Here is a 25,781-nt window from a genome sequence, read left to right as displayed (position 1 = left end):
GTGTTTACGGATCTCTTAGGAGCAGTGGGATGCTAAGCCAGTGCCCTGGCAGCACTAACAGAGCCATGTGAGTTATAATTAATGTGGAAACAAGAAGCATACAATTAAGTTATCCTGTGATAGCAGGGTAACCATTTATAGGTCAAAACCTCCTCACTTTGATGGCCAAAGGACCCCCAGCCCTAACCTGCCACGGTCACCTGCATTTCAGCCTTAATGAAGCTTGCTGCTTGCAGAGGTGCCAACCAACGTGACAGGTACATCAGTCCTTTCATCCTGAAGTAGAGGCCAACAGTTTTCTCATTATGCAGTCCTGCAAACAGGTACTGAGTACTTCACTCAGTGTGGCTCACACAAGCCAAAAGGTTGGACACCCATACTCTAGTCCTGTAGCAGATATAAGCTCTGATTCATGCCTGTCTGTATCCTGCTTCTACAGTGCTCCCAAGGTTTGCTGTTTCAGCAACTGAAAAGCAGAGCTGAGACTTCCACATGGCAGAATCACAGAATGGCCAGGGTTGGAAGGGACCTCAAGGATCATGCATCTCCAACCCCCCTGCAACATGCAGGGCCACCAACCTCCTCATTTAATGCTAGACCAGCCTGCCAGGGGCCCCATCCAATCTGGCCTTGAACACTTCCAGGAACAGGGCATCCACAGCCTCTCTGGGCAGCCTGTTCCAGTACCTCACCATTCTCTCTGTAAAGAATTTCCCCCTGACATCCAACCTAAATCTCCCCTCCCTCAACTTAAAACCATTTCCCCTAGTCCTGCTGTAATCTACCCTTTCAAAGAGTTGATTTCCCTCCCCTCTGTAGCCTCTCTTTAGGTATTGAAATGCTGCACTGAGGTCACCCCTCAGCCTTCTTTTCTCCAGGCTGAACAAGCCCAGCTCCCTCAGCCTGTCTTCATAGGGGAGGTGCTCCAGTCCCCTGATCATCTTCGTGGCCCTCCTCTGGACTCTCTCCAACAGCTTCCTGTCTTTCTTGTACTGGGGGTTCCACACTTGGACGCTGTATTCCCAATGGGGCCTCACAAGAGCAGAGTAGAGGGGAACAATCACCTCCCTGTCCCTGCTGGCCACCCCTCTTTTGATGGAGCCCAGGATACCATTTGCCTTCCGAGCCACAAGGGCACACTGCTGGCTCATGTTAAGTTTTTCATCTATCAAGACCCCCAGGTCCTTCTCCACAGGGCTGCTCTCAAGGACCGCTCCTTCCAGTCTGTAGGGATGCCTGGGATTCCTCCGGTCCAAGTGCAAAACTCTGCACTTTGCTGTGTTAAACCTCATCAGGTTCACCCGGGCCCACCTGTCTAGCCTCTCAAGGTCCCTCTGAATGGCATCCCTTCCTTCAGCAGTGTCAATCACACCACTCAGCTTGGTGCCATCAGCAAACTTGCTGAGGGTGCACTCGATTCTGTCATCGATGTCATTGATAAAGATGTTAAGGAGCACCGGTCCCAAGACAGACCCCTGGGGGATGCCACTTATTACCGGTCTCCACCTGGACATAGAGCCATTGATGACCACCCTCTGTCTGCGGCCTTTCAACCAGTTTCTTATCCATCAAGTGGTCCACCCATCAAATCCACATCCCTCCAATTTGGAGATAAGGATGTGGTGGGGCACCATGTCAAAGGCCTTGCTCAAGTCCAGGTAAATGACATTGGTTGCCTTTCCCTTGTCCATCGATGCCGTCACTCCATCATAAAAGGCCACCAGATTGGTCAAGCATGACCTTCCCCTGGTGAAGCCGTGCTGGCTGTCACGGATCACACGCCCTTTCCTCATGTGATCAAGCATGTCATCCAGGATGATCTGTTCCATGATCTTCCCAGGCACGGAGATAAGACTCACTGGCCTGTAGTTCCCGGGGTCCTCCTTGCTCCCTTTCTTGTAAATGGGAGTGACGTGACCCTTCCTCCAGTCATCCGGGACCTCACCTGACAGCCACGACTTTTCAAATATGATGGAGAGCGGCTCGGCAACCACCTCAGCCAGCTCCTTCAGAACCCTGGGATGCACGCCATCCAGCCCCATTGACTTGTACACATTCAGTCTCATGAGCCAGTCTCGGACCTGCTCTGTCCTCACAGCGGGGGGGAATTTACCACCCCGGTCCCGATTGCAACCATTGCCATCAAACCTGACTGATGTGTTAGTGTCACAAAAAAAAAGTCAAACATCCCACTGGTTCTATGGTTTTATTACTCTTTTTCAATGTTTTAATTAAAAAAAAAAAAAAAACCCTTTATATATATTAAGTATATTATTTATTTTATACGTGGCTCAAGATTATTCATCTTCACTCAGTGTGGCTCACACAGCCAAAAGGTTGGACACCGATACTTTAGCTCTATAGCAGATATAAGCTCTGATTCATGCCTGTCTGTATCCTGCTTCTACAGTGCTCCCAAGGTTTGCTGCTTCAGCAATTGAAAAGCAGAGCTGAGACTTCCACACGGCATTTCAAAGCTGCTGCCTGTCAGCAGCACATCTGCGTAAATGCATTGTATTCACATGCATGCTTAAGTTCTTTTTCAAACATCCAAGTAGCAAAATAAAAATTATCACTGGAAACTGCTGACAGACAGGAAAAAACACCTTGAAATCAGGAGAGCATAAAGAGTTCCTTCAGCACAGTACAAGTGAATAGTACAGGCACATTTCAAAAAGGTGTGTTTTTCTCATAGAGATTATAGGTGTCCTGCAGAGTGCTGGTTCTCCTTCAATGATGATCAAGTTTTACAGGAATTTGACAATAGATGCTGTACAATCAATGCTTATTCCTTAGAAACTGCATTATGCACTGTAAAAAAAGAGCTTATGATGGATGGGACACGACAGGGAGGGGGCTGAGCTTCTGAGAACCTCCCAAGGGACTCAGGAAGCCAAAAGCAGACCCCTTCAACAGATTCTCCTGTGTTGGGCTTCCAAAACCCGACATCCCCAGAAGTTGCCTTCAGGGAGCTTTAGTACTGCAGTCTATTGAGTGAGTCAATGTAATGAAAGGTGGCTCCCAATGCCCAGCTCGTCTCAACATTGTTGATTTTCCGGGCAAGCTGGAAAAAAAAAAAAAAAAATTTAAATATAATTTTCTGTGAGAAGAAAAATGTAAGGTGAATACAGTGTTGAAGGTTATCACAACTAGTTATCACCATTATAGTGTTACTCCACCATAATCATAAAGTGTGTTGTAGCAAGAAGGGAAATCGGGCACCAAACTACTGGCATGACTTGTCCATCTTCTGCCCACTCTCAGCAATCTGTTTTTGTGCACTACCTTAAAGACTTGGGTCTTTGGGAAGCCCAGTTCTTGCAGGAGGAAGGTGATGTATGTGAGGTCCATGCAGAGAAAGGGGCTGCTTCCAGGGCTGATTTCCATGGTCTTGCACACTAAATAAAAAGAAAGAGGTGTCAGAATGTTCATGGTGAGCTCAGGCCTAGCATCAGCCCAGCTCTGAAAAACTTCAAACAAATCCTTAGACCACTTCTTGTAACGTGTGTTCCACACCTATGAAACCTGTTAAAATAGCATTCAAATGATATCCTTGTGTTTGCAGATGCCCAGGAGCTTTGGCACACAAGAAGGAAGAGTAAAGCATTGCTTCTCTTACCCAAAAACAGCTGAGTGTACTGTACTCAGCAAGTAGAAAAATGGGCCTCCAACTGTTTTCACACTTACTGTAAAACTTTAAAATATCAACAGTTTCAATTGTGCTTGCATCTGCTTTGTGCTGAAAAAAAAAGTTGTCAGTAGCTTGGAAAAACAAACATTGTGAAAACTTTCCACCCTATTCCAATAAAGCTTGAATGCTGAGCAATTTGTTTTCTTCCCATTAGAAAGTTTCTCAAGCGTATGCATTCAACAGCTGATGAAAAAAAAATAAATAAAAAAAATAAAAAGCAGTTCCTTTCTCAGGATGGATCATACAAAAAGTAGTTCAGAAGTTAGAATTGCAACAATTGCTCAGTCATTCATAAAGTTTACCAAAAAGTCCCAACCCAGTTTGATCAAAGCCTGTGTCTATAGCATTAAAAAAGGCATGATTACGTTTGTAAATCTGAGGCAATTCCCTCTACAGCCAATGAAGTAAAAGAGGCTATGAATCAGCTTCCTCTTGTTTCCAGCTAGCAATAAAACGTATGAACAAATCACGAGAAAAAAGAAAAAATACACAAGATTAGAACAGTTTACTTGCATGCACTGTTAACTGGCAAGTTTACTAGTAATTCGCAAGAGAACTTTTAAATGTGTTACAAGAAAACTAAATGTCAAAAATAAAAAGTTGAGATTTTCAGAAACAAGCAGAAATAAGCACAGATGCTCCAAAAAAGAGGTGCTCAGTATTTACTTAAAAAAAAGAAAGAGGCTTCTTAGCATTTCACACATTTGTCATGTAGGTATGAATTTGCACACAGTTACTAGTCCTGTTTGTGTCTTTTACTTACCATACTTAGCTGCAACTTCAAAATCATTGGCAGTTAAGCTTCCTCCTTTTTCTTTATCTAAAAGAAAAAAAAAACCATAGGTTTGTGTGCTTTGTGCAAAGGCAATAGTAGGTTCAAGTTGTAAAAGGAGGTCATAAAAGTTGTTTGGAAGTAAGCCTGAAATCGATGACAAAATTCACAGTTGCTTTAAAGGTATAAGAACCTTTATTAAAGATTTTTAGATTGAAAACCTCATTTTATGAAGAATTTAGTTTCCTAGAACTAGTTTCCTAAAGAAACATAGTTTAAAGACTTTTCACATTTCCCCATGCCTTTGCTACCCTGTCCTGTGACGCTTGAACACTGTTAACACCTTTGGCCAGATCTAACATATTAAATCTGAAATTATCCACATATAAACATCACATATCAGACACATAAAGTGTCTGAGGAGAAATAAAGAAATATATATAAAGAAATATATAAAGAAATGCAATAGCATTCAATATCTACTTGAGATCGATGTACCGCAGTACCCATGACAGCTCAGGACAGCATCATGATGTGTATCATTACTACCATTTGTTCCAGAACCTGTCATTTTAAATGAAATGAAATGAAAACGGACATACCTATGAGACCAACCTCTGCTGCACAGTCATAGTAGTAGGAGAAAGCATAAAAGTCCAAGTTCTTCACTTCCTCAGCTTTATGTACTTTCTTGTAGAGCATCTTTGCCACTTTGTTAGAACAAGATTCATACAAAGGCTCACCTAAAAGAATGCAAAGACACACGGGATATTATAGGTAGGCTAAAGAAACACAATTGCTGTAGGAACTACAAGGAGACAGGCTCCCTTTTGCACAATAGCACTTCTTGAATTCTTACAGGTTCTTAACAGAGAACTGAAACAACACACCTGCGTTCCAGCGTTAACTCTGACCATCCTCAGGTTGGAAACATATACGTGACACATCAGGGATGAACAACACAATTTAAGGCAGATGGATATTAAAAGGGAGTGCTCAGCTACAACTGCATTACTATTAACAGCTTTACTGACTGGACAGACACATCACAGCATGAGAGGCAACATTTGTAGAATCTCTTTAACAGCATATCAAGAAAGTTGGACAGAAGAGGACACAGACAGATGATTTCCAAGAAGCTGAAAGTATATAATTTACTTTGCTAGCTGGCCTAGACAGGAAGAGAGAGTGATAAAGCACTATACCTGCCTTCTGTCCTTTAATTTTGTACACTATCTCAGCATGTTGCCACTCAGATTTGAAGCCAGGTGGTAAACAAGGGCTGACCAGTTCCTCACCTTCTCCTACTGCGGAAGTAAAATAATGGCACGTTAGAGAAAAACACAAGGAGTTAATTTTAGGACCCTCATCCCCAGCCCTGCTTCTTTCTGGACCACATGTTTAGTAATGCATCTCTAAGCACCAGTCATGGCTTGAGGGCCCCACAACCTCTAAGGTTGGCAAGAATCCACGTCTTCTGGGATCTATTAGTGTCACCTTCTGCATTTGTCTCAAATACAGTCAGCCATGGTGACTGGAACTTGCATATCACTCAGGTACCTTCACCTCAGTGGGAAGGGGACAAATGACCTTTTTCTCTACAACACAGCAGTGCACTCTCTGCCCAGAGCAAAGACCTGCGTGCCCGTAACTTACAGGGTTTTCCTTCAACTCCTCCTAAAATGGCGAGCCTTGCTGACATCAGCCCAAGTCCCAAGTAACTGCAAAGGGAAGAAAAGCCTCTGTGAACAACAAACATCCTTCCTCTGATACTCCACTGACAGCTTGGCTGGGACATGCCTGTTTCCTCTATGTGGTCCCAGCAAAACAGCTCAAGTGAGTAGCTAATGTCCATAAGGGGAATGGTGTGACAGCCACTGTCATATTATCCTTACCCAGAAGGTATCTGTAAAAGCACAGTGTATAGCTGTCAATTATAATCTGTCTCTTGAAAGACTGGGAATGCTTCAGGCATTCTTCTAACCTTTCTCTTACCCTCCTCAAAGTCAGCACAACCTCTAACACATAGCATTGACTTTTTCTAAGCCCCAAAACATTCCACAGGAAACACAGGTGGGAAGGAGCTGCTTCCCTCTGCCCAAAACAGCAGGTACACAGGCAGTTTCAAAGCAAGAGGTGGAGCTAGAGCCCCTCACTTTCTCAGTCATCAGACTGCTTGCCTGCCAGTTAATCTGCACAACTCCCTCCCTACCCCAAGAGCTTGTGTGGACGGTGACTTGACTCAGGTTTCTCCACTTCTCAGGACTCATCTGAACTTCAGCAAAATGCCTGGGTTTCACTGGCTTCAATGAAAGTAACCTATTTTTACAGTATGGCCTCTTTACCACAACTGACCTGTAGGAATACAGCTTGTAGGTGCTGTTAAACATCTGAAATGAAGTTGTATGGCCAGCTGGTGATGTCTGGAGAGTTGCCTGAGGGAGAAAAAGATGCCATGGCAAGGTTACTGCCAGCAATGGCAAACATCAGCAACACAACCTTTCAAACCTTTCAGCCTTCCAAATGTAGAACAATCCTGGCATGGTTCAGAGACAAAGAATGGCAAGTATTTTAGTTTGCCAGTGACACATAAGATGATCAAAAAACCCAGAGTTAAAATACGGAGAGTAAAAACTGCTTACATTTATATCCATACCAAAATGGTCTATAATTTTAATTAGAAAGGAATCCTTATTCCAGCTCTTAACTGCTTTTGTCAAGTTGATACAGAAACTGCCTCTTCACATGATCTCTACGAGGTAAAACTATGGCAAATAATGAGAAAACTGGGCACGTAATTCTCAAGTGAATTCAGCTGCAAACTGCCACAAGCTGGAGGAAAAGCACATCACTGTGCTTGCTAAGAAACAGAGTGAGGACCCACCTGCGGTCTGAGGAAATTAAAGGATAGTTGTCTAAAGCACTGTGCAGCCTTTTCTCCAAGTGCACCATATTAGCAGGGAGCAAAGCACGGGCTGCTCATGCCTAATTGCTCATATCTTGTCACCTACTCTGAGTCCTGAATTTCCACATCCCAAACTCCTCACATCCTGGCACTCTGCTGTGAAAGCACAACACCTCGATCAGCCCAGATTCGTGCATTTGGATACAGCACCCTTATCCTCTGCTGCAGCATAGCTTTACTACAAACTCTGCTAAGGCCAGAACCTCACTACTCTATACACACAGGTCTTCCTGCTCACAGAACACCTATAATAATGCCACCACAGGAAGCTGAAATGACAAACATCAGCATGTGTTTCTAGCTGAATAATAAGAGTTGCTCCTAAGAAAGCATTCGCTGCATTCATTTGCAGAACAGTGAACTCAGGAAAGCTAGAAACAAGGATGGAGAAGGCATCTTATGTTCTTAAAACACAATATAAGCCAAATGTTGGGCTTGGATTCATTAACAGCATTCCCTTTGAGGTCTTCACTATACCCAGAGCAAACTAAGAGTCAAGGATTAACATTCTCAAGACTGCTGTATTGTCCCTGACACAATGCAGCCCTGGCAGATTCACCACATGCACCAACCCACAGAGTTGGAGCAAGACAACCAACAGAATGTGAATGCCTCCATTACTGACTGTAACAAGGTATATGTGACCAACTGATAAGGGTTCTTCTGTCAGAAGCAAGGCTTCATGTCACACCCTTGGCCTGTTTCTAAACCTGAGCAGTTACTGATTTCTGCACCAACATTTCCATACAGTGTTCACATTACCTCAGTGCGTGGAAGGAAGGTGATCTGCGTTGATCCACCACCCAAATCCAGCATTCCTACACTTCTCTTCTGCGGATCATCTAAGCTACCTAAAATATGTGACAGAACAGACAAAGCCACAGTGGACACAGTGAGAATGAAGCAAGGAATAAAACCAGAAGTAGAGCTGTAAAGCAAAATGATAACCTAACTTCATTGGTCAGCTTCCAGCCAGCACTAGATTATAACACTGACTGCTGGTCATTTACCTCTGCTTTACGAGGGTGACATGAAAATCTTCCAAATGGTACAGTTTGTGTTATTTCTCTGATGGCTGTTCAAGCTCTAATTACAGCAGCTTTGGTTACTGGAATCCTAAACATTTTTCAGTGGATGCAAGGACCCTTTTGCAAACTTTACTCTCATAACCACTTTGAAACGCAAAAGAACGCGGTTTTCCTGGCCATCTCTCCCTGGTCTCACAGCAGTATTTTGTAGCTTCATAAGGCCAAGGGGATGAGAGAATGAAGAGCTGGCCTGACAGACCGGGCTCCCTTGGAATTCTTGCTGCTAACCCTTAATACTTCTCATTTAAATCCAGCTCTTCTCAGATCGATCCTTCAAACACACCTTCCTGACAACCTCAGTGTGTGCCAAGTACCAGAGTATAGCTCATGAGAGATAATGTTTGAAGATCATTAACCTTTCTGATATTTCCTGTGAGCAAAAAAGCTTTATAGCACTTGTCGTAAGGCTCTGCACGCTGTGCTGAGCAGACTGGTTGGAAGGCAGACTGGTTTGCTTATTGCCAGAGGAGACTTCAGCTTAGTTTTTCCACAGCCATCCCTTCCTAAGTGTAAACACTGACTTCTATCTTATAAATCTGTAAGAACACTACTTTCACACTGTGCAACTGTCAAGCAGTTCTAGAAAATTACTAAAAACCCAGAGCTTGTGGGGGACTACAAAAAGGAATTAAGTGCTCTGTTACCTTATAGGAAAGTTGAAGAAAGACTACATGAACATCAAGGAAAAGGATTAAATTCCTCAATCCTAATAACTTAAGTGGTTCAGGCCAAAAACAACTGACGACTTAATCCTAGACCCTTCTTTCTCCCATGCCAATGAATGAACAAATACTATACAGGGGGAGAAGACAGTATACATTTCTCAGCATCAGGCATATTTTCATAGATATAAACATACCTGTTAAAAAGTTTATTGTGATCCAGGCTGAAATACCTAACAAGGAAGAGATTCAGAAAATGCACTGTTAGATCATATAACTTCATTTTATCCAACAACAGTAACATTAAGATGAGCCATACAACAAGGTGTTCCTGCTTTAGTATCTTTTTAACTGGAGGTATTTTAAAGTTTTCTCCCATCTAAACAAAACAATATCAACCACAGCTATTCATCTAAGCACAGAGACACCAAAGACTATCAGTCACAAGCTCCTTTGTCCCTGTTTCACAAATGGACAATTTCTAATACGAAGTTTCCAAACAATATCTAGCTGAGAGCTAAGCAGGAGCTCCAAGAGGAGCAAGCAGAATTGGCTGGCTGTCACGGATCACACGCCCTTTCCTCATGTGATCAAGCATGTCATCCAGGATGATCTGTTCCATGATCTTCCCAGGCACGGAGATAAGACTCACTGGCCTGTAGTTCCCGGGGTCCTCCTTGCTCCCTTTCTTGTAAATGGGAGTGACGTGACCCTTCCTCCAGTCATCCGGGACCTCACCTGACAGCCACGACTTTTCAAATATGATGGAGAGCGGCTCGGCAACCACCTCAGCCAGCTCCTTCAGAACCCTGGGATGCACGCCATCCAGCCCCATTGACTTGTACACATTCAGTCTCATGAGCCAGTCTCGGACCTGCTCTGTCCTCACAGCGGGGGGGAATTTACCACCCCGGTCCCGATTGCAACCATTGCCATCAAACCTGACTGATGTGTTAGTGTCACAAAAAAAAAGTCAAACATCCCACTGGTTCTATGGTTTTATTACTCTTTTTCAATGTTTTAATTAAAAAAAAAAAAAAAACCCTTTATATATATTAAGTATATTATTTATTTTATACGTGGCTCAAGATTATTCATCTTCACTCAGTGTGGCTCACACAGCCAAAAGGTTGGACACCGATACTTTAGCTCTATAGCAGATATAAGCTCTGATTCATGCCTGTCTGTATCCTGCTTCTACAGTGCTCCCAAGGTTTGCTGCTTCAGCAATTGAAAAGCAGAGCTGAGACTTCCACACGGCATTTCAAAGCTGCTGCCTGTCAGCAGCACATCTGCGTAAATGCATTGTATTCACATGCATGCTTAAGTTCTTTTTCAAACATCCAAGTAGCAAAATAAAAATTATCACTGGAAACTGCTGACAGACAGGAAAAAACACCTTGAAATCAGGAGAGCATAAAGAGTTCCTTCAGCACAGTACAAGTGAATAGTACAGGCACATTTCAAAAAGGTGTGTTTTTCTCATAGAGATTATAGGTGTCCTGCAGAGTGCTGGTTCTCCTTCAATGATGATCAAGTTTTACAGGAATTTGACAATAGATGCTGTACAATCAATGCTTATTCCTTAGAAACTGCATTATGCACTGTAAAAAAAGAGCTTATGATGGATGGGACACGACAGGGAGGGGGCTGAGCTTCTGAGAACCTCCCAAGGGACTCAGGAAGCCAAAAGCAGACCCCTTCAACAGATTCTCCTGTGTTGGGCTTCCAAAACCCGACATCCCCAGAAGTTGCCTTCAGGGAGCTTTAGTACTGCAGTCTATTGAGTGAGTCAATGTAATGAAAGGTGGCTCCCAATGCCCAGCTCGTCTCAACATTGTTGATTTTCCGGGCAAGCTGGAAAAAAAAAAAAAAAAATTTAAATATAATTTTCTGTGAGAAGAAAAATGTAAGGTGAATACAGTGTTGAAGGTTATCACAACTAGTTATCACCATTATAGTGTTACTCCACCATAATCATAAAGTGTGTTGTAGCAAGAAGGGAAATCGGGCACCAAACTACTGGCATGACTTGTCCATCTTCTGCCCACTCTCAGCAATCTGTTTTTGTGCACTACCTTAAAGACTTGGGTCTTTGGGAAGCCCAGTTCTTGCAGGAGGAAGGTGATGTATGTGAGGTCCATGCAGAGAAAGGGGCTGCTTCCAGGGCTGATTTCCATGGTCTTGCACACTAAATAAAAAGAAAGAGGTGTCAGAATGTTCATGGTGAGCTCAGGCCTAGCATCAGCCCAGCTCTGAAAAACTTCAAACAAATCCTTAGACCACTTCTTGTAACGTGTGTTCCACACCTATGAAACCTGTTAAAATAGCATTCAAATGATATCCTTGTGTTTGCAGATGCCCAGGAGCTTTGGCACACAAGAAGGAAGAGTAAAGCATTGCTTCTCTTACCCAAAAACAGCTGAGTGTACTGTACTCAGCAAGTAGAAAAATGGGCCTCCAACTGTTTTCACACTTACTGTAAAACTTTAAAATATCAACAGTTTCAATTGTGCTTGCATCTGCTTTGTGCTGAAAAAAAAAGTTGTCAGTAGCTTGGAAAAACAAACATTGTGAAAACTTTCCACCCTATTCCAATAAAGCTTGAATGCTGAGCAATTTGTTTTCTTCCCATTAGAAAGTTTCTCAAGCGTATGCATTCAACAGCTGATGAAAAAAAAATAAATAAAAAAAATAAAAAGCAGTTCCTTTCTCAGGATGGATCATACAAAAAGTAGTTCAGAAGTTAGAATTGCAACAATTGCTCAGTCATTCATAAAGTTTACCAAAAAGTCCCAACCCAGTTTGATCAAAGCCTGTGTCTATAGCATTAAAAAAGGCATGATTACGTTTGTAAATCTGAGGCAATTCCCTCTACAGCCAATGAAGTAAAAGAGGCTATGAATCAGCTTCCTCTTGTTTCCAGCTAGCAATAAAACGTATGAACAAATCACGAGAAAAAAGAAAAAATACACAAGATTAGAACAGTTTACTTGCATGCACTGTTAACTGGCAAGTTTACTAGTAATTCGCAAGAGAACTTTTAAATGTGTTACAAGAAAACTAAATGTCAAAAATAAAAAGTTGAGATTTTCAGAAACAAGCAGAAATAAGCACAGATGCTCCAAAAAAGAGGTGCTCAGTATTTACTTAAAAAAAAGAAAGAGGCTTCTTAGCATTTCACACATTTGTCATGTAGGTATGAATTTGCACACAGTTACTAGTCCTGTTTGTGTCTTTTACTTACCATACTTAGCTGCAACTTCAAAATCATTGGCAGTTAAGCTTCCTCCTTTTTCTTTATCTAAAAGAAAAAAAAAACCATAGGTTTGTGTGCTTTGTGCAAAGGCAATAGTAGGTTCAAGTTGTAAAAGGAGGTCATAAAAGTTGTTTGGAAGTAAGCCTGAAATCGATGACAAAATTCACAGTTGCTTTAAAGGTATAAGAACCTTTATTAAAGATTTTTAGATTGAAAACCTCATTTTATGAAGAATTTAGTTTCCTAGAACTAGTTTCCTAAAGAAACATAGTTTAAAGACTTTTCACATTTCCCCATGCCTTTGCTACCCTGTCCTGTGACGCTTGAACACTGTTAACACCTTTGGCCAGATCTAACATATTAAATCTGAAATTATCCACATATAAACATCACATATCAGACACATAAAGTGTCTGAGGAGAAATAAAGAAATATATATAAAGAAATATATAAAGAAATGCAATAGCATTCAATATCTACTTGAGATCGATGTACCGCAGTACCCATGACAGCTCAGGACAGCATCATGATGTGTATCATTACTACCATTTGTTCCAGAACCTGTCATTTTAAATGAAATGAAATGAAAACGGACATACCTATGAGACCAACCTCTGCTGCACAGTCATAGTAGTAGGAGAAAGCATAAAAGTCCAAGTTCTTCACTTCCTCAGCTTTATGTACTTTCTTGTAGAGCATCTTTGCCACTTTGTTAGAACAAGATTCATACAAAGGCTCACCTAAAAGAATGCAAAGACACACGGGATATTATAGGTAGGCTAAAGAAACACAATTGCTGTAGGAACTACAAGGAGACAGGCTCCCTTTTGCACAATAGCACTTCTTGAATTCTTACAGGTTCTTAACAGAGAACTGAAACAACACACCTGCGTTCCAGCGTTAACTCTGACCATCCTCAGGTTGGAAACATATACGTGACACATCAGGGATGAACAACACAATTTAAGGCAGATGGATATTAAAAGGGAGTGCTCAGCTACAACTGCATTACTATTAACAGCTTTACTGACTGGACAGACACATCACAGCATGAGAGGCAACATTTGTAGAATCTCTTTAACAGCATATCAAGAAAGTTGGACAGAAGAGGACACAGACAGATGATTTCCAAGAAGCTGAAAGTATATAATTTACTTTGCTAGCTGGCCTAGACAGGAAGAGAGAGTGATAAAGCACTATACCTGCCTTCTGTCCTTTAATTTTGTACACTATCTCAGCATGTTGCCACTCAGATTTGAAGCCAGGTGGTAAACAAGGGCTGACCAGTTCCTCACCTTCTCCTACTGCGGAAGTAAAATAATGGCACGTTAGAGAAAAACACAAGGAGTTAATTTTAGGACCCTCATCCCCAGCCCTGCTTCTTTCTGGACCACATGTTTAGTAATGCATCTCTAAGCACCAGTCATGGCTTGAGGGCCCCACAACCTCTAAGGTTGGCAAGAATCCACGTCTTCTGGGATCTATTAGTGTCACCTTCTGCATTTGTCTCAAATACAGTCAGCCATGGTGACTGGAACTTGCATATCACTCAGGTACCTTCACCTCAGTGGGAAGGGGACAAATGACCTTTTTCTCTACAACACAGCAGTGCACTCTCTGCCCAGAGCAAAGACCTGCGTGCCCGTAACTTACAGGGTTTTCCTTCAACTCCTCCTAAAATGGCGAGCCTTGCTGACATCAGCCCAAGTCCCAAGTAACTGCAAAGGGAAGAAAAGCCTCTGTGAACAACAAACATCCTTCCTCTGATACTCCACTGACAGCTTGGCTGGGACATGCCTGTTTCCTCTATGTGGTCCCAGCAAAACAGCTCAAGTGAGTAGCTAATGTCCATAAGGGGAATGGTGTGACAGCCACTGTCATATTATCCTTACCCAGAAGGTATCTGTAAAAGCACAGTGTATAGCTGTCAATTATAATCTGTCTCTTGAAAGACTGGGAATGCTTCAGGCATTCTTCTAACCTTTCTCTTACCCTCCTCAAAGTCAGCACAACCTCTAACACATAGCATTGACTTTTTCTAAGCCCCAAAACATTCCACAGGAAACACAGGTGGGAAGGAGCTGCTTCCCTCTGCCCAAAACAGCAGGTACACAGGCAGTTTCAAAGCAAGAGGTGGAGCTAGAGCCCCTCACTTTCTCAGTCATCAGACTGCTTGCCTGCCAGTTAATCTGCACAACTCCCTCCCTACCCCAAGAGCTTGTGTGGACGGTGACTTGACTCAGGTTTCTCCACTTCTCAGGACTCATCTGAACTTCAGCAAAATGCCTGGGTTTCACTGGCTTCAATGAAAGTAACCTATTTTTACAGTATGGCCTCTTTACCACAACTGACCTGTAGGAATACAGCTTGTAGGTGCTGTTAAACATCTGAAATGAAGTTGTATGGCCAGCTGGTGATGTCTGGAGAGTTGCCTGAGGGAGAAAAAGATGCCATGGCAAGGTTACTGCCAGCAATGGCAAACATCAGCAACACAACCTTTCAAACCTTTCAGCCTTCCAAATGTAGAACAATCCTGGCATGGTTCAGAGACAAAGAATGGCAAGTATTTTAGTTTGCCAGTGACACATAAGATGATCAAAAAACCCAGAGTTAAAATACGGAGAGTAAAAACTGCTTACATTTATATCCATACCAAAATGGTCTATAATTTTAATTAGAAAGGAATCCTTATTCCAGCTCTTAACTGCTTTTGTCAAGTTGATACAGAAACTGCCTCTTCACATGATCTCTACGAGGTAAAACTATGGCAAATAATGAGAAAACTGGGCACGTAATTCTCAAGTGAATTCAGCTGCAAACTGCCACAAGCTGGAGGAAAAGCACATCACTGTGCTTGCTAAGAAACAGAGTGAGGACCCACCTGCGGTCTGAGGAAATTAAAGGATAGTTGTCTAAAGCACTGTGCAGCCTTTTCTCCAAGTGCACCATATTAGCAGGGAGCAAAGCACGGGCTGCTCATGCCTAATTGCTCATATCTTGTCACCTACTCTGAGTCCTGAATTTCCACATCCCAAACTCCTCACATCCTGGCACTCTGCTGTGAAAGCACAACACCTCGATCAGCCCAGATTCGTGCATTTGGATACAGCACCCTTATCCTCTGCTGCAGCATAGCTTTACTACAAACTCTGCTAAGGCCAGAACCTCACTACTCTATACACACAGGTCTTCCTGCTCACAGAACACCTATAATAATGCCACCACAGGAAGCTGAAATGACAAACATCAGCATGTGTTTCTAGCTGAATAATAAGAGTTGCTCCTAAGAAAGCATTCGCTGCATTCATTTGCAGAACAGTGAACTCAGGAAAGCTAGAAACAAGGATGGAGAAGGCATCTTATGTTCTTAAAACACAATATAAGCCAAATGTTGGGCTTGGATTCATTAACAGCATTCCCTTTGAGGTCTTCACTATACCCAGAGCAAACTAAGAGTCAAGGATTAACATTCTCAAGACTGCTGTATTGTCCCTGACACAATGCAGCCCTGGCAGATTCACCACATGCACCAACCCACAGAGTTGGAGCAAGACAACCAACAGAATGTGAATGCCTCCATTACTGACTGTAACAAGGTATATGTGACCAACTGATAAGGGTTCTTCTGTCAGAAGCAAGGCTTCATGTCACACCCTTGGCCTGTTTCTAAACCTGAGCAGTTACTGATTTCTGCACCAACATTTCCATACAGTGTTCACATTACCTCAGTGCGTGGAAGGAAGGTGATCTGCGTTGATCCACCACCCAAATCCAGCATTCCTACACTTCTCTTCTGCGGATCATCTAAGCTACCTAAAATATGTGACAGAACAGACAAAGCCACAGTGGACACAGTGAGAATGAAGCAAGGAATAAAACCAGAAGTAGAGCTGTAAAGCAAAATGATAACCTAACTTCATTGGTCAGCTTCCAGCCAGCACTAGATTATAACACTGACTGCTGGTCATTTACCTCTGCTTTACGAGGGTGACATGAAAATCTTCCAAATGGTACAGTTTGTGTTATTTCTCTGATGGCTGTTCAAGCTCTAATTACAGCAGCTTTGGTTACTGGAATCCTAAACATTTTTCAGTGGATGCAAGGACCCTTTTGCAAACTTTACTCTCATAACCACTTTGAAACGCAAAAGAACGCGGTTTTCCTGGCCATCTCTCCCTGGTCTCACAGCAGTATTTTGTAGCTTCATAAGGCCAAGGGGATGAGAGAATGAAGAGCTGGCCTGACAGACCGGGCTCCCTTGGAATTCTTGCTGCTAACCCTTAATACTTCTCATTTAAATCCAGCTCTTCTCAGATCGATCCTTCAAACACACCTTCCTGACAACCTCAGTGTGTGCCAAGTACCAGAGTATAGCTCATGAGAGATAATGTTTGAAGATCATTAACCTTTCTGATATTTCCTGTGAGCAAAAAAGCTTTATAGCACTTGTCGTAAGGCTCTGCACGCTGTGCTGAGCAGACTGGTTGGAAGGCAGACTGGTTTGCTTATTGCCAGAGGAGACTTCAGCTTAGTTTTTCCACAGCCATCCCTTCCTAAGTGTAAACACTGACTTCTATCTTATAAATCTGTAAGAACACTACTTTCACACTGTGCAACTGTCAAGCAGTTCTAGAAAATTACTAAAAACCCAGAGCTTGTGGGGGACTACAAAAAGGAATTAAGTGCTCTGTTACCTTATAGGAAAGTTGAAGAAAGACTACATGAACATCAAGGAAAAGGATTAAATTCCTCAATCCTAATAACTTAAGTGGTTCAGGCCAAAAACAACTGACGACTTAATCCTAGACCCTTCTTTCTCCCATGCCAATGAATGAACAAATACTATACAGGGGGAGAAGACAGTATACATTTCTCAGCATCAGGCATATTTTCATAGATATAAACATACCTGTTAAAAAGTTTATTGTGATCCAGGCTGAAATACCTAACAAGGAAGAGATTCAGAAAATGCACTGTTAGATCATATAACTTCATTTTATCCAACAACAGTAACATTAAGATGAGCCATACAACAAGGTGTTCCTGCTTTAGTATCTTTTTAACTGGAGGTATTTTAAAGTTTTCTCCCATCTAAACAAAACAATATCAACCACAGCTATTCATCTAAGCACAGAGACACCAAAGACTATCAGTCACAAGCTCCTTTGTCCCTGTTTCACAAATGGACAATTTCTAATACGAAGTTTCCAAACAATATCTAGCTGAGAGCTAAGCAGGAGCTCCAAGAGGAGCAAGCAGAATTGGCTCTGCTGAGCTACTCTGACCCAACTTGCTCCAAAGCCATTGCTTCCACAACTGTCAATGTCTGTCAAAAGCCAAAATTAGATGCCTGGAACAAATAGAATGACCTTTTACAGCAGAGCTTATATGGTGCTAGGAGGAGAAGCCCTGTATACAAAATGCCTAGAGAACTTGGTTCCTCACAGGTCAAAAACTTCAGTGTGAAGTCCCAAAGTCTTCAGTGGCTTCAGTCCTTAGCTATGTAATAAGGAAATTACCTACATTCACATTGTTCATTTTCTAGGAAAATACTCATTGGCAAGCTTTTGTTTGATGTGAGCCATTTGATTTTCCTTTTGAATGTTAAGAATTTTCATCTTTTCAGTGTTTAAATGCCTCAAGGCACTTTTGCAAACCACATTGTTTCTGTCCTTTTATTGTTTTGTAAACCTTTCCTCTATGAATTAGCTGAATTAATGGCCTTTACATTAACAAATTAAAATATTTATCCATTTGGTTAAAATTAAGGCACACTGAGGAACAAGTTCATGTTCAACCTTGGCTAAATCAACTGTTAGAATTATGAACTTAAAATGAAGACAATTACAGTGTCTTTCTTCCATTAAGCAGTAAAAAAGAAACTCATAAACAGTCCAAATCAGCAGCTACTTTCAGGTTTTGTTTCTAAGTAGGTTAAAAACACTTCAACACTAAGTTACCCACGATTTAGAAATTCTCCTTTGAATCACTTCAAGTGAAGACTGATTCTGGGTTCTGTCCTCAGCTCTTTTTGATAAACATCAGTGTACTTTAATAGTTATTTTCTCAATATAACTTTTTTTTTTTTCAGGTTCAATTCAGAATCACATTTATTAGATCAGTTGTAATCAAATATTTCCAGCAAGCTCAGATGAGCATAATCCAAAGCAGGGTGTGCAAAAGCAGTTGTTGAAGATCATCTCAACAAGCAGATATACCGAATACCTTCAGGAAGTGCTGACTGCCTGGCGGCCTCCTGCTGATCCCACAGGAACTGCCTGGCACTCAGACCTTTGAAAATCAAGAATTCAGGACTTCACCTCAGAAAATGTAGCACAAAATCTCTTTGGCAGGCATGGCCTGAGGCAGTATAAAAACTATCAAATCTGCTACTTACAGGTTCCTACTACCCTCAGTGAGGTCCTGCCACAGTGCAGTAGGAATCTCAAAAACTGCAGAAAAGTTCCTCAGAAGTAAACCTACCTTCATCAGTTCCATTCATTATCGACACACAGTTGTCCCTCACGAAGAAGGGGGAAGCCTGAAAAATCTCCTTCACCTGTAGTTCAAATAAAAGCTACACTCAGAGAAATCTTTTTCTTTCAATTTGAAAGGAAGGGTATTTATTTAAACTCTGGTTTTACACAACTGTTCCTTTTCTTGGGCCAGATCCCTTAAGTTCAAGAGCTCAGTAAGCATCAGGCTGTGCTAAGCTATAGAAAGTCAGTGATTTACATGCAGTTTGGTAAAGAGACAGAACAGACAGATGGGTGTTCGAGCATGACTGCTCAGAAATGCTGATAACATGGGTAGGGTATGCTGGTAGGTATGCTGGTAACTCTGTTGCAGTGAGCAACACATGGAGTACTGAATATCTAAAGGAGAGAAAGGAGATGGACACTCAGGGTTTCAGGGGATGGCATTTTTTAATATGAGTATGTTGGCTGTTAGAGGCCTGCACTAGAGGCAGTAAAACCCTAGCTTTCCTGTGTCTCCTAAAGCAACAGTTGCATTAGTTCCAACTGAAATTTGGTACAAAAAAAGAGAACAGACTGTCTTGTAGGCAGCAAAGAACAATATAGACATTGGTTTCAACCACAACACATTTCTTCCTTCCAATCACTGCTTAGAAAAAGAGTACGTATAGGGCACAATCACTAACTTTTTCCAACAGCTGTAAGATCTAGGACATAATATTTTTATTTTTTAAAATATTTTAAAATATCAAACGTTTTACGTGCCTGTAAATACAATTCACATTATTTCTAATCAATATAGAGCAAAGGAACCTTGCAGGGGCAGTCTGATAGCATGACAAATCAAATAGGACAGTTTCTCCCAGAACAGCAGGATTCTGGTCAAAACCACCAACAAACTGGTGCACCAACAAGTCTCTGATTACTGTTAGAAGTATCACATTATGCTTGTTATGTTGCATGTCGTTTCCAGGCTTATTTGGAGCCATCATTATTCCTCTATGTCTGTACTCATACAATTACTTAATCTGAACCCATCTGAGATTAGGTGACCGAGCAGCACTTTCAGGTTAAAATGACAGGAATGACTCACGTACATAAGAAGCATAAAGGAGCACATGCTTTACACAGAAAGGAACAAATATTGTCATAGAATTTCAGGAAAGGAAACTGAAAGACAAGAAACAGTACCTTATCCAGCAATTTCTGAGCCTTTTCTCCTGGCAGCAACCGCAGGCCAGCTGTAGCTTTCAGGACCAGAGGAGTAAACTTCCAGAGTTCCATAGGAACTTCCTTCTTTGCCACCTCCAGGAGCTCTCTTATTCCTTGTCCACTCTGTGAGCAGAGAAAGAACCCCCAAAAAAGTATCTTAGAAACTCTTAAGATTTGCCTTTCTTGGAAGGGCAAAAGGGTGATCAGAGGAATCTAAGTGTGGAACAGGGAGAAGTAAAGACCACAAGGAGCCAGAAGGCATATACGTATAAATGGGTTTATCCATCAGCAAGTCAAAAACAAAAAGAATCACTCTCAAACAGTGCCACTGCCAAGCAGTACCAGAGGTTTGGCTACAAAAGGCCTCAAAATCAATGTGATAAATCCTTGAGCAATAAAACCCTTTAGGGCTATTAAAACACTATGAGCAGTGTGCATGTCTGGCTCAGCAAGTCTCCACATCCCTGTGAGTCAGAAGGTGAGGGAGGCAGTGACTTGATACTTGGGGTTTTTTTTATTCTTCCCCTGAGAATCCACTTCTAGTCCATTTTGGAGATGGCTCAGCTCCAATGCAACCTCGCTCTTTTGTCATATTCTTAAGCACACAAAATATTAAGGCAGAGATAAGAAAAGCGTCTCCTCTTCTTAATTGATACAAGTGAGCAGAACAAGATGCATTTGGTTCCTTATTCCTCTGACAGCTGACCAATTTTTACTGTATCATTTGGAGAGTGATCTGAGTTCAGCAGAGATGATCTGCAGGGCATATCACGAACAGGAGGCTTTAGGGCACGTGAACTCTAACAGAAACAAGAATACCTTTTCGACATCATCAGCGTATGCAGACAGACCTGGCTTCAACGCTTTAAACGTCTCATGGGTTAACTTGGGAGTCTCTGTTCAAAAGCAGTATTCCAAAATAAGTACTGGTACAAATCATTTTGGATACAGATACACAAAAAGAAAACCATAGTACAAATTATATCATTAGGCACTAATGAGAGTAAACTGAAGCCTCTGCTTAAAGAACTATCAAAGGCCATCAAACCTGTTAAACACAGCCCCTGCTGTGGAATTAGCTCCCTACAAAACTATTTGTTAAAGCTGACTGTGCTGGTGTGCACACCATACGTTTTGCACACATCAGACACATCACTAGATCATAGAATCATAGAATTGCTCAGGTTGGAAAAGACCTTAAAGATCATCGAGTCCAACCACGACCTAACCATACTACACCAACTCTAACAACCCTCCGCTAAATCATGTCCCTGAGCACCAGATCCAGTTTTTTAAACACACTCAGGGATGGTGCCTCAACCACCTCCCTGGGGAGGCTATGGGTACAAGTTCTCTCTAATCCCTTACCCCTGTTATATGCGGCCTTCCAAACTACACAGGTAACAAGGGCCACATGTTTCAGCATGCTCAGCTCTGGCTAAATTTCACTCTAACAAAAGTCAGTGGAAGTTTTACCACCATTTTCAGTGGCAGCAGAGGGCGAGACCTAAGTATTTTGGAAACCTGCAAGATTGACAATTACATGAAAGTGCAGACAAGGCAGCATGGGTCCCTTTTGGTGGCTCTAGAGAAAGCTGAAGCGCATTTGTGCAAGTACTCCCTAGAACAGAACCATCAATAGGCTGCACCACAATTTATGGAAGAATTTGCATATTGCACCATGCACAAGCCATACCTTTTGGCTGCTGTGTAAATTTAAAAATATGAATGCGAGTTCCTGTGCTTCCCGCATCAAACATGATTCCATAGAAGACTGAGAGATCTGCGGTCAGCGCCTGACGGTTCAGTTTGTCTCCAGTGCTTTCAGCAATTCCTTCCGTTGCTCCCACAAGTGGTTTGGAATCCAAGTGCCATTTCATGTATGCGACATAAAACGCTATGCACGCCAAAATCCCAAATGCAAAGAACCGCTTTGATATCTTCATGGCTTCCATTTATCAGATGTTTTGTTTCCTTCTGTTTCCGAATGCTTTATTTCTGTTTCACACAGAATAGGTGGTTTCCCCATCACTCCTACATCCAACAGAAAAGAAAGATGAGTTTTACTTTCTAAACCGGGAGAAAGTATTCTAAAAAGAAAGAGCTAAGAGCATGATGATTATCTGATGACAGACTTATGGAAGTAAACTTGAGCATTAGTTAAATACTTAACTATCAGTGGTAAATATGTTCATAGAACCATGGAGGTGTTTGAGTTGGAAGGAACCCTCAAAGGCCATCTAGTCCAACCCCTCTGCAATGAACAGTGACACCTACAGCTCCATCAGGTGCACAGAGCCCTGTCCAGCCTGATCTTGAGTGTCTCCAGGGATGGGGTTTCTACCACATTTCTGGGCAACTTGTGCCAGTGCCTCACCACCCTTATTTAAGAAGTGTCTTCCTTGTGTTCAGTCTAAGTCTCCCCTCTTTTAGTTTGAAATCATTTCCCCCTGTCCTATCACAACATACCCTGCTAAAGAGTCTGTCCCCTTCTTTCTTACATCCCACCCACTTAGATACTGAAAGGCCGCTCTCAGGTCTCCCCGGAGCCTTCTGTTCTCCAGGCTGAACAGCCCCAGCTCTCAGCCTGTCCTCGCAGGGGAGGTGTTCCATCCCTTGGATCATTTCCTGATAGTTGGGCATGACTGTTGAAGAAAGCAATTGTCCACTGCAACAGAGCGTGGAAAAAAGCCTTACACCCAGTGACAGAGTACTGCTTGCATGTAAAAGGATTTATGACTTCAGCTTCTTCAGTATCTAGAGTGAGACTAAGGTATCGGCTAAACTCTTCAGAGATCAAATCTATCTTGACAAATCCAGGGAAACTTGCAGTTAGATGTGTAAAATGACATGATCTATCAGGATCATGCAGTGTCCTGCATTCATAAAGCTGGGATTATGCTATGAACTGCTTGTAAAATTGGTTCTAGCAACAAATCCCTCTCTCTCATGCTGCCTGTCCCAGACATGGAATTGCCTCCATGGCTGCTGGATGCCTGTAACACCACACACTGCTTTTCCACTGGTTCAGAAGATGCGTTTCCATTCTTCTTCAGAATGTCACTGAGATCTACAGCAAATTTTAAGACATTAAATAGCATATATATATATATATATATATATATTTTTTCCCACTCTTCCTGAGGCCTACAAAAGAACTGAGAAAGGAGAATCCAGAAAAACTGGATTCCCTGCCTATAGCAGTGGTTGGAACTAGATGACCTTAAAGGTCCCTTCCAACCCAAACCATTCAATGATCCCATAAGCTTAACACTGTAACTGAGGTGTGACGGAACCTCGAGAGGCTTCCTGTCCAAATCACAGGCAGCCATGGGGACCCAACAGGTTGCTGAGGGCTTTACCCCATTGGATCCTACGCAAGGATGTCCCTCCCACAACCTCTCTGAGCAACCTGAATCATGTGCAGTTATCTTTGTTCCTGGATGACAAAGGAGTGCCCAGGAGACTGGACAAGGTCAACTTGGGTGTGGTGGTGATGGGCTGCCAGTTGGACATGATGATCTTAGTGCTCTTCTCCAACCACAATGATTCTGTGACTCCGTGAATGTAAAAACAGCGTTTAAGGAGGAAGATGGAGGGAGTTGGGCTGGTTCCCAACACCAGGAAAGAAACCACAGGAGAGCACAACACAACAAATGTACAGGTGCCCACGCAGACACCCCAATGATTAAAAAGCAGTCAACAGTGATTTATGGTGAGAAAATTACATATCCTTCCTTCTTTTGGCAGTGTAATGAAAAAGAGGAAGGGATCCAATCGCTGAAGCTGACTTCAAGGAGGTTTTGACAGTGGCAATCTGTCAATGACGGGAATTTAGGGGATAATAGAGGTGAATGGGAGGAATTTAAAATTCAAGGTGATGGTGGTACGCTGTCAAAAATGGACAAGACAAAACGTTCCAGAAATGGAAGGAGGTGAGACTGCAGGCACAGACACAGCCAGGAGCGATAATTATCGCACACAGTCCAGCCTTCCCGGTCTGAGAAAGGCCTCGGCTAGAGCTGCGGTGCCCGACGGCTGAAAGGAAAGCAGGAGGAGCCGGATCCGTTCCGGGCACAGAGACGTGCGTGAGCTGCACGGGGAGCGGAGGACGGACAGCCCTGAGCACGGCGCCGCTCGCGCCTTTCTGCCCGGCACAGGGATCGGCTCCTCCCGGGGCTGACCGGGGGGCGGAGAAGGGGACGCGCGGCTCGTCGCGGCGGCGGAGCCCCGCGGGTCCCCGCCCGCTTAAGCCGCGCAGCCCGGTAGGCCTCCGTGCGCCCGGCCCCGCCGCCCGTCCCCGCGCGGCTCCCGCCGCCCGCGCCCGCCCGGCCCCGCCGCCCGCACTCACGCCGCCGCCGCCGGCTCCGCCATGGCGACACCGCTGGCACTGCGCAGGCGCGGGCGGCCGCCGGCAGCGGGCGAGGCGCTCGTCGGGCGGCCCTGCGGCGTGCCGGGCACGGCGTGCCGGGTTGTGTCGGGCGCGGTGCTGTGAGGGGAGAAGCAGAGCTGGGGCTGGTGCCGGAGACAGGCGCCTTCCAGTAGTGGCCAGCGCCTGGACGAGGGGCCTGTGTGGGAACGAGGGCTGGACGTTCTCCTCTGTGCAAGGGGGAAGAATTCTTACGTGGAAAAAGAGTACACACGGAAAGTAACCTGGACTAGATGAGAATCTCGTCTGGTCAAGCAGAAGCTCCTGTTGGCCCCCAGTTGTGGCAGAGTAAGGTCTTCAAAGACATAGTCAGTAGGATTGCTACAGACCTTCAGCGTGTCAGACCCAGTCCTGACAAGAACTCCTTACCTGCAGGTTTTATCCAGCTGTGTTCTGGGCACACAGTGTTGGTGCATGTCAGCCAAGAGTCCATCAGACAGCTGCTCTGCACTTTCCTCTGGAAGTGCTCACTGTTCTGCTTGAGTCCGCTTCTAAATGGCTCTTTCACTTAAGTCACTTTGTGTTTTCCCAGCTAAAATGACACTGCTGCAGTGCCCCTGCACCCGACCTGGGAGAAGAGTTGAAGTGGGAATCATAGAATCAATGAAGTTGGAAAAGACCTCTAAGGTCATCACGTCCAACTGTTGACCCATCCCCACCATGCCCACTAACCCACATCACCACCCAGTGTCACATCTCCATGGTTCTTGAACACCTGCAGGGTCAGCAACTCCATCATTGTTTTTCTTAGCAATTCGATTTTCTATCTTTTTTTTCAGTCCTAATGGAAGGGTGCTCCTCTCATCGCATCTCCCCACTGCAAACCATGCATATCTGTAGAATTTGCTGAGACATTGCCAACCTCCACGTCCTCCTTGTATCCCTGAGCTCTTACTCACCCTACAGGTAGCTCTGTTTTCCCCTCACTTACCTGAAGCCCAGGTGGCACGTGCTGATTCCTCTGACGCCCTCCACTCATCATTTCTCCCTGACATTTCCAGAAAGGCAAGAATTGGTGTAGATGTGGCTTCTCCAAATCTGTATCCATCCCAGCTATGCCGTCAGACACACCAGACAGATGTAGAGTGGCCATTTCCCAGAGAGAAAACACAAATAAGATACTTTTCTGTCTCTTCTGGGTACCCACCAGTTCCTGATGAACTCACAAATGTTAAATCTCTCTGAAACATTTATGTTTCTGTTGTGCATGGCTGAAACTATTAAGAG

At 43.3% G+C, this 25,781-nt stretch overlaps 2 protein-coding genes across 2 annotated transcripts; both read right to left on the bottom strand.

Annotated features, from left to right (window-relative positions):
• Positions 1–1,766: 1,766 nt before the first annotated feature.
• LOC149918862 (ectonucleoside triphosphate diphosphohydrolase 6-like) lies at positions 1,767–9,602 on the bottom strand. Its single transcript, XM_090134902.1, has 9 exons — positions 9,376–9,602; positions 8,191–8,279; positions 6,819–6,898; positions 6,120–6,184; positions 5,669–5,770; positions 5,066–5,206; positions 4,455–4,511; positions 3,286–3,398; positions 1,767–3,064 (listed from the first exon to the last, which is right to left on the bottom strand). The coding sequence occupies exons 2-9, from the start codon at positions 8,242–8,244 to the stop codon at positions 2,975–2,977; spliced, it is 702 nt and encodes a 233-aa protein (XP_089991028.1). The 5' UTR covers positions 8,245–8,279; positions 9,376–9,602; the 3' UTR covers positions 1,767–2,974.
• A 123-nt stretch (positions 9,603–9,725) lies between these two features.
• Positions 9,726–24,525, bottom strand: LOC116231490 (ectonucleoside triphosphate diphosphohydrolase 6). Its single transcript, XM_031597267.2, has 14 exons — positions 24,477–24,525; positions 21,822–22,159; positions 20,945–21,021; positions 20,105–20,248; positions 18,921–18,996; positions 17,347–17,382; positions 16,162–16,250; positions 14,790–14,869; positions 14,091–14,155; positions 13,640–13,741; positions 13,037–13,177; positions 12,426–12,482; positions 11,257–11,369; positions 9,726–11,035 (listed from the first exon to the last, which is right to left on the bottom strand). Exons 2-14 carry the CDS (start codon positions 22,078–22,080, stop codon positions 10,946–10,948), a joined length of 1,329 nt encoding a protein of 442 aa, XP_031453127.1. The 5' UTR covers positions 22,081–22,159; positions 24,477–24,525; the 3' UTR covers positions 9,726–10,945.
• Between the last annotated feature and the right edge of the window lie 1,256 nt (positions 24,526–25,781).

This window comes from Phasianus colchicus, chromosome 2 (assembly GCF_987193195.1).
Source record: "Phasianus colchicus chromosome 2, bPhaCol1.hap1.1, whole genome shotgun sequence".
In the NCBI taxonomy this organism is placed as follows: Eukaryota; Metazoa; Chordata; class Aves; order Galliformes; family Phasianidae; genus Phasianus; species Phasianus colchicus.
This window is presented reverse-complemented; position numbering and strand designations above follow the sequence as displayed.

What these genes read in the sequence shown, in the direction of transcription:
- LOC149918862 (XM_090134902.1), bottom strand. Translation starts at nt 8,244, where the DNA reads ATGCTGGATTTGGGTGGTGGATCAACGCAGATCACCTTCCTTCCACGC. An exon ending in AGGAGTTGAAGGAAAACCCT is followed by an intron (nt 5,771 to 6,119) that starts GTAAGTTACGGG and finishes TTACTTCCGCAG; the next exon opens with TAGGAGAAGGTGAGGAACTG. An exon ending in TGAAGTTGCAGCTAAGTATG is followed by an intron (nt 3,399 to 4,454) that starts GTAAGTAAAAGA and finishes CTTTTTATTTAG; the next exon opens with TGTGCAAGACCATGGAAATC.
- LOC116231490 (XM_031597267.2), bottom strand. Translation starts at nt 22,080, where the DNA reads ATGGAAGCCATGAAGATATCAAAGCGGTTCTTTGCATTTGGGATTTTG. An exon ending in AATTAAAGGACAGAAGGCAG is followed by an intron (nt 13,178 to 13,639) that starts GTATAGTGCTTT and finishes GCATTCTTTTAG; the next exon opens with GTGAGCCTTTGTATGAATCT. An exon ending in TGAAGTTGCAGCTAAGTATG is followed by an intron (nt 11,370 to 12,425) that starts GTAAGTAAAAGA and finishes CTTTTTATTTAG; the next exon opens with TGTGCAAGACCATGGAAATC.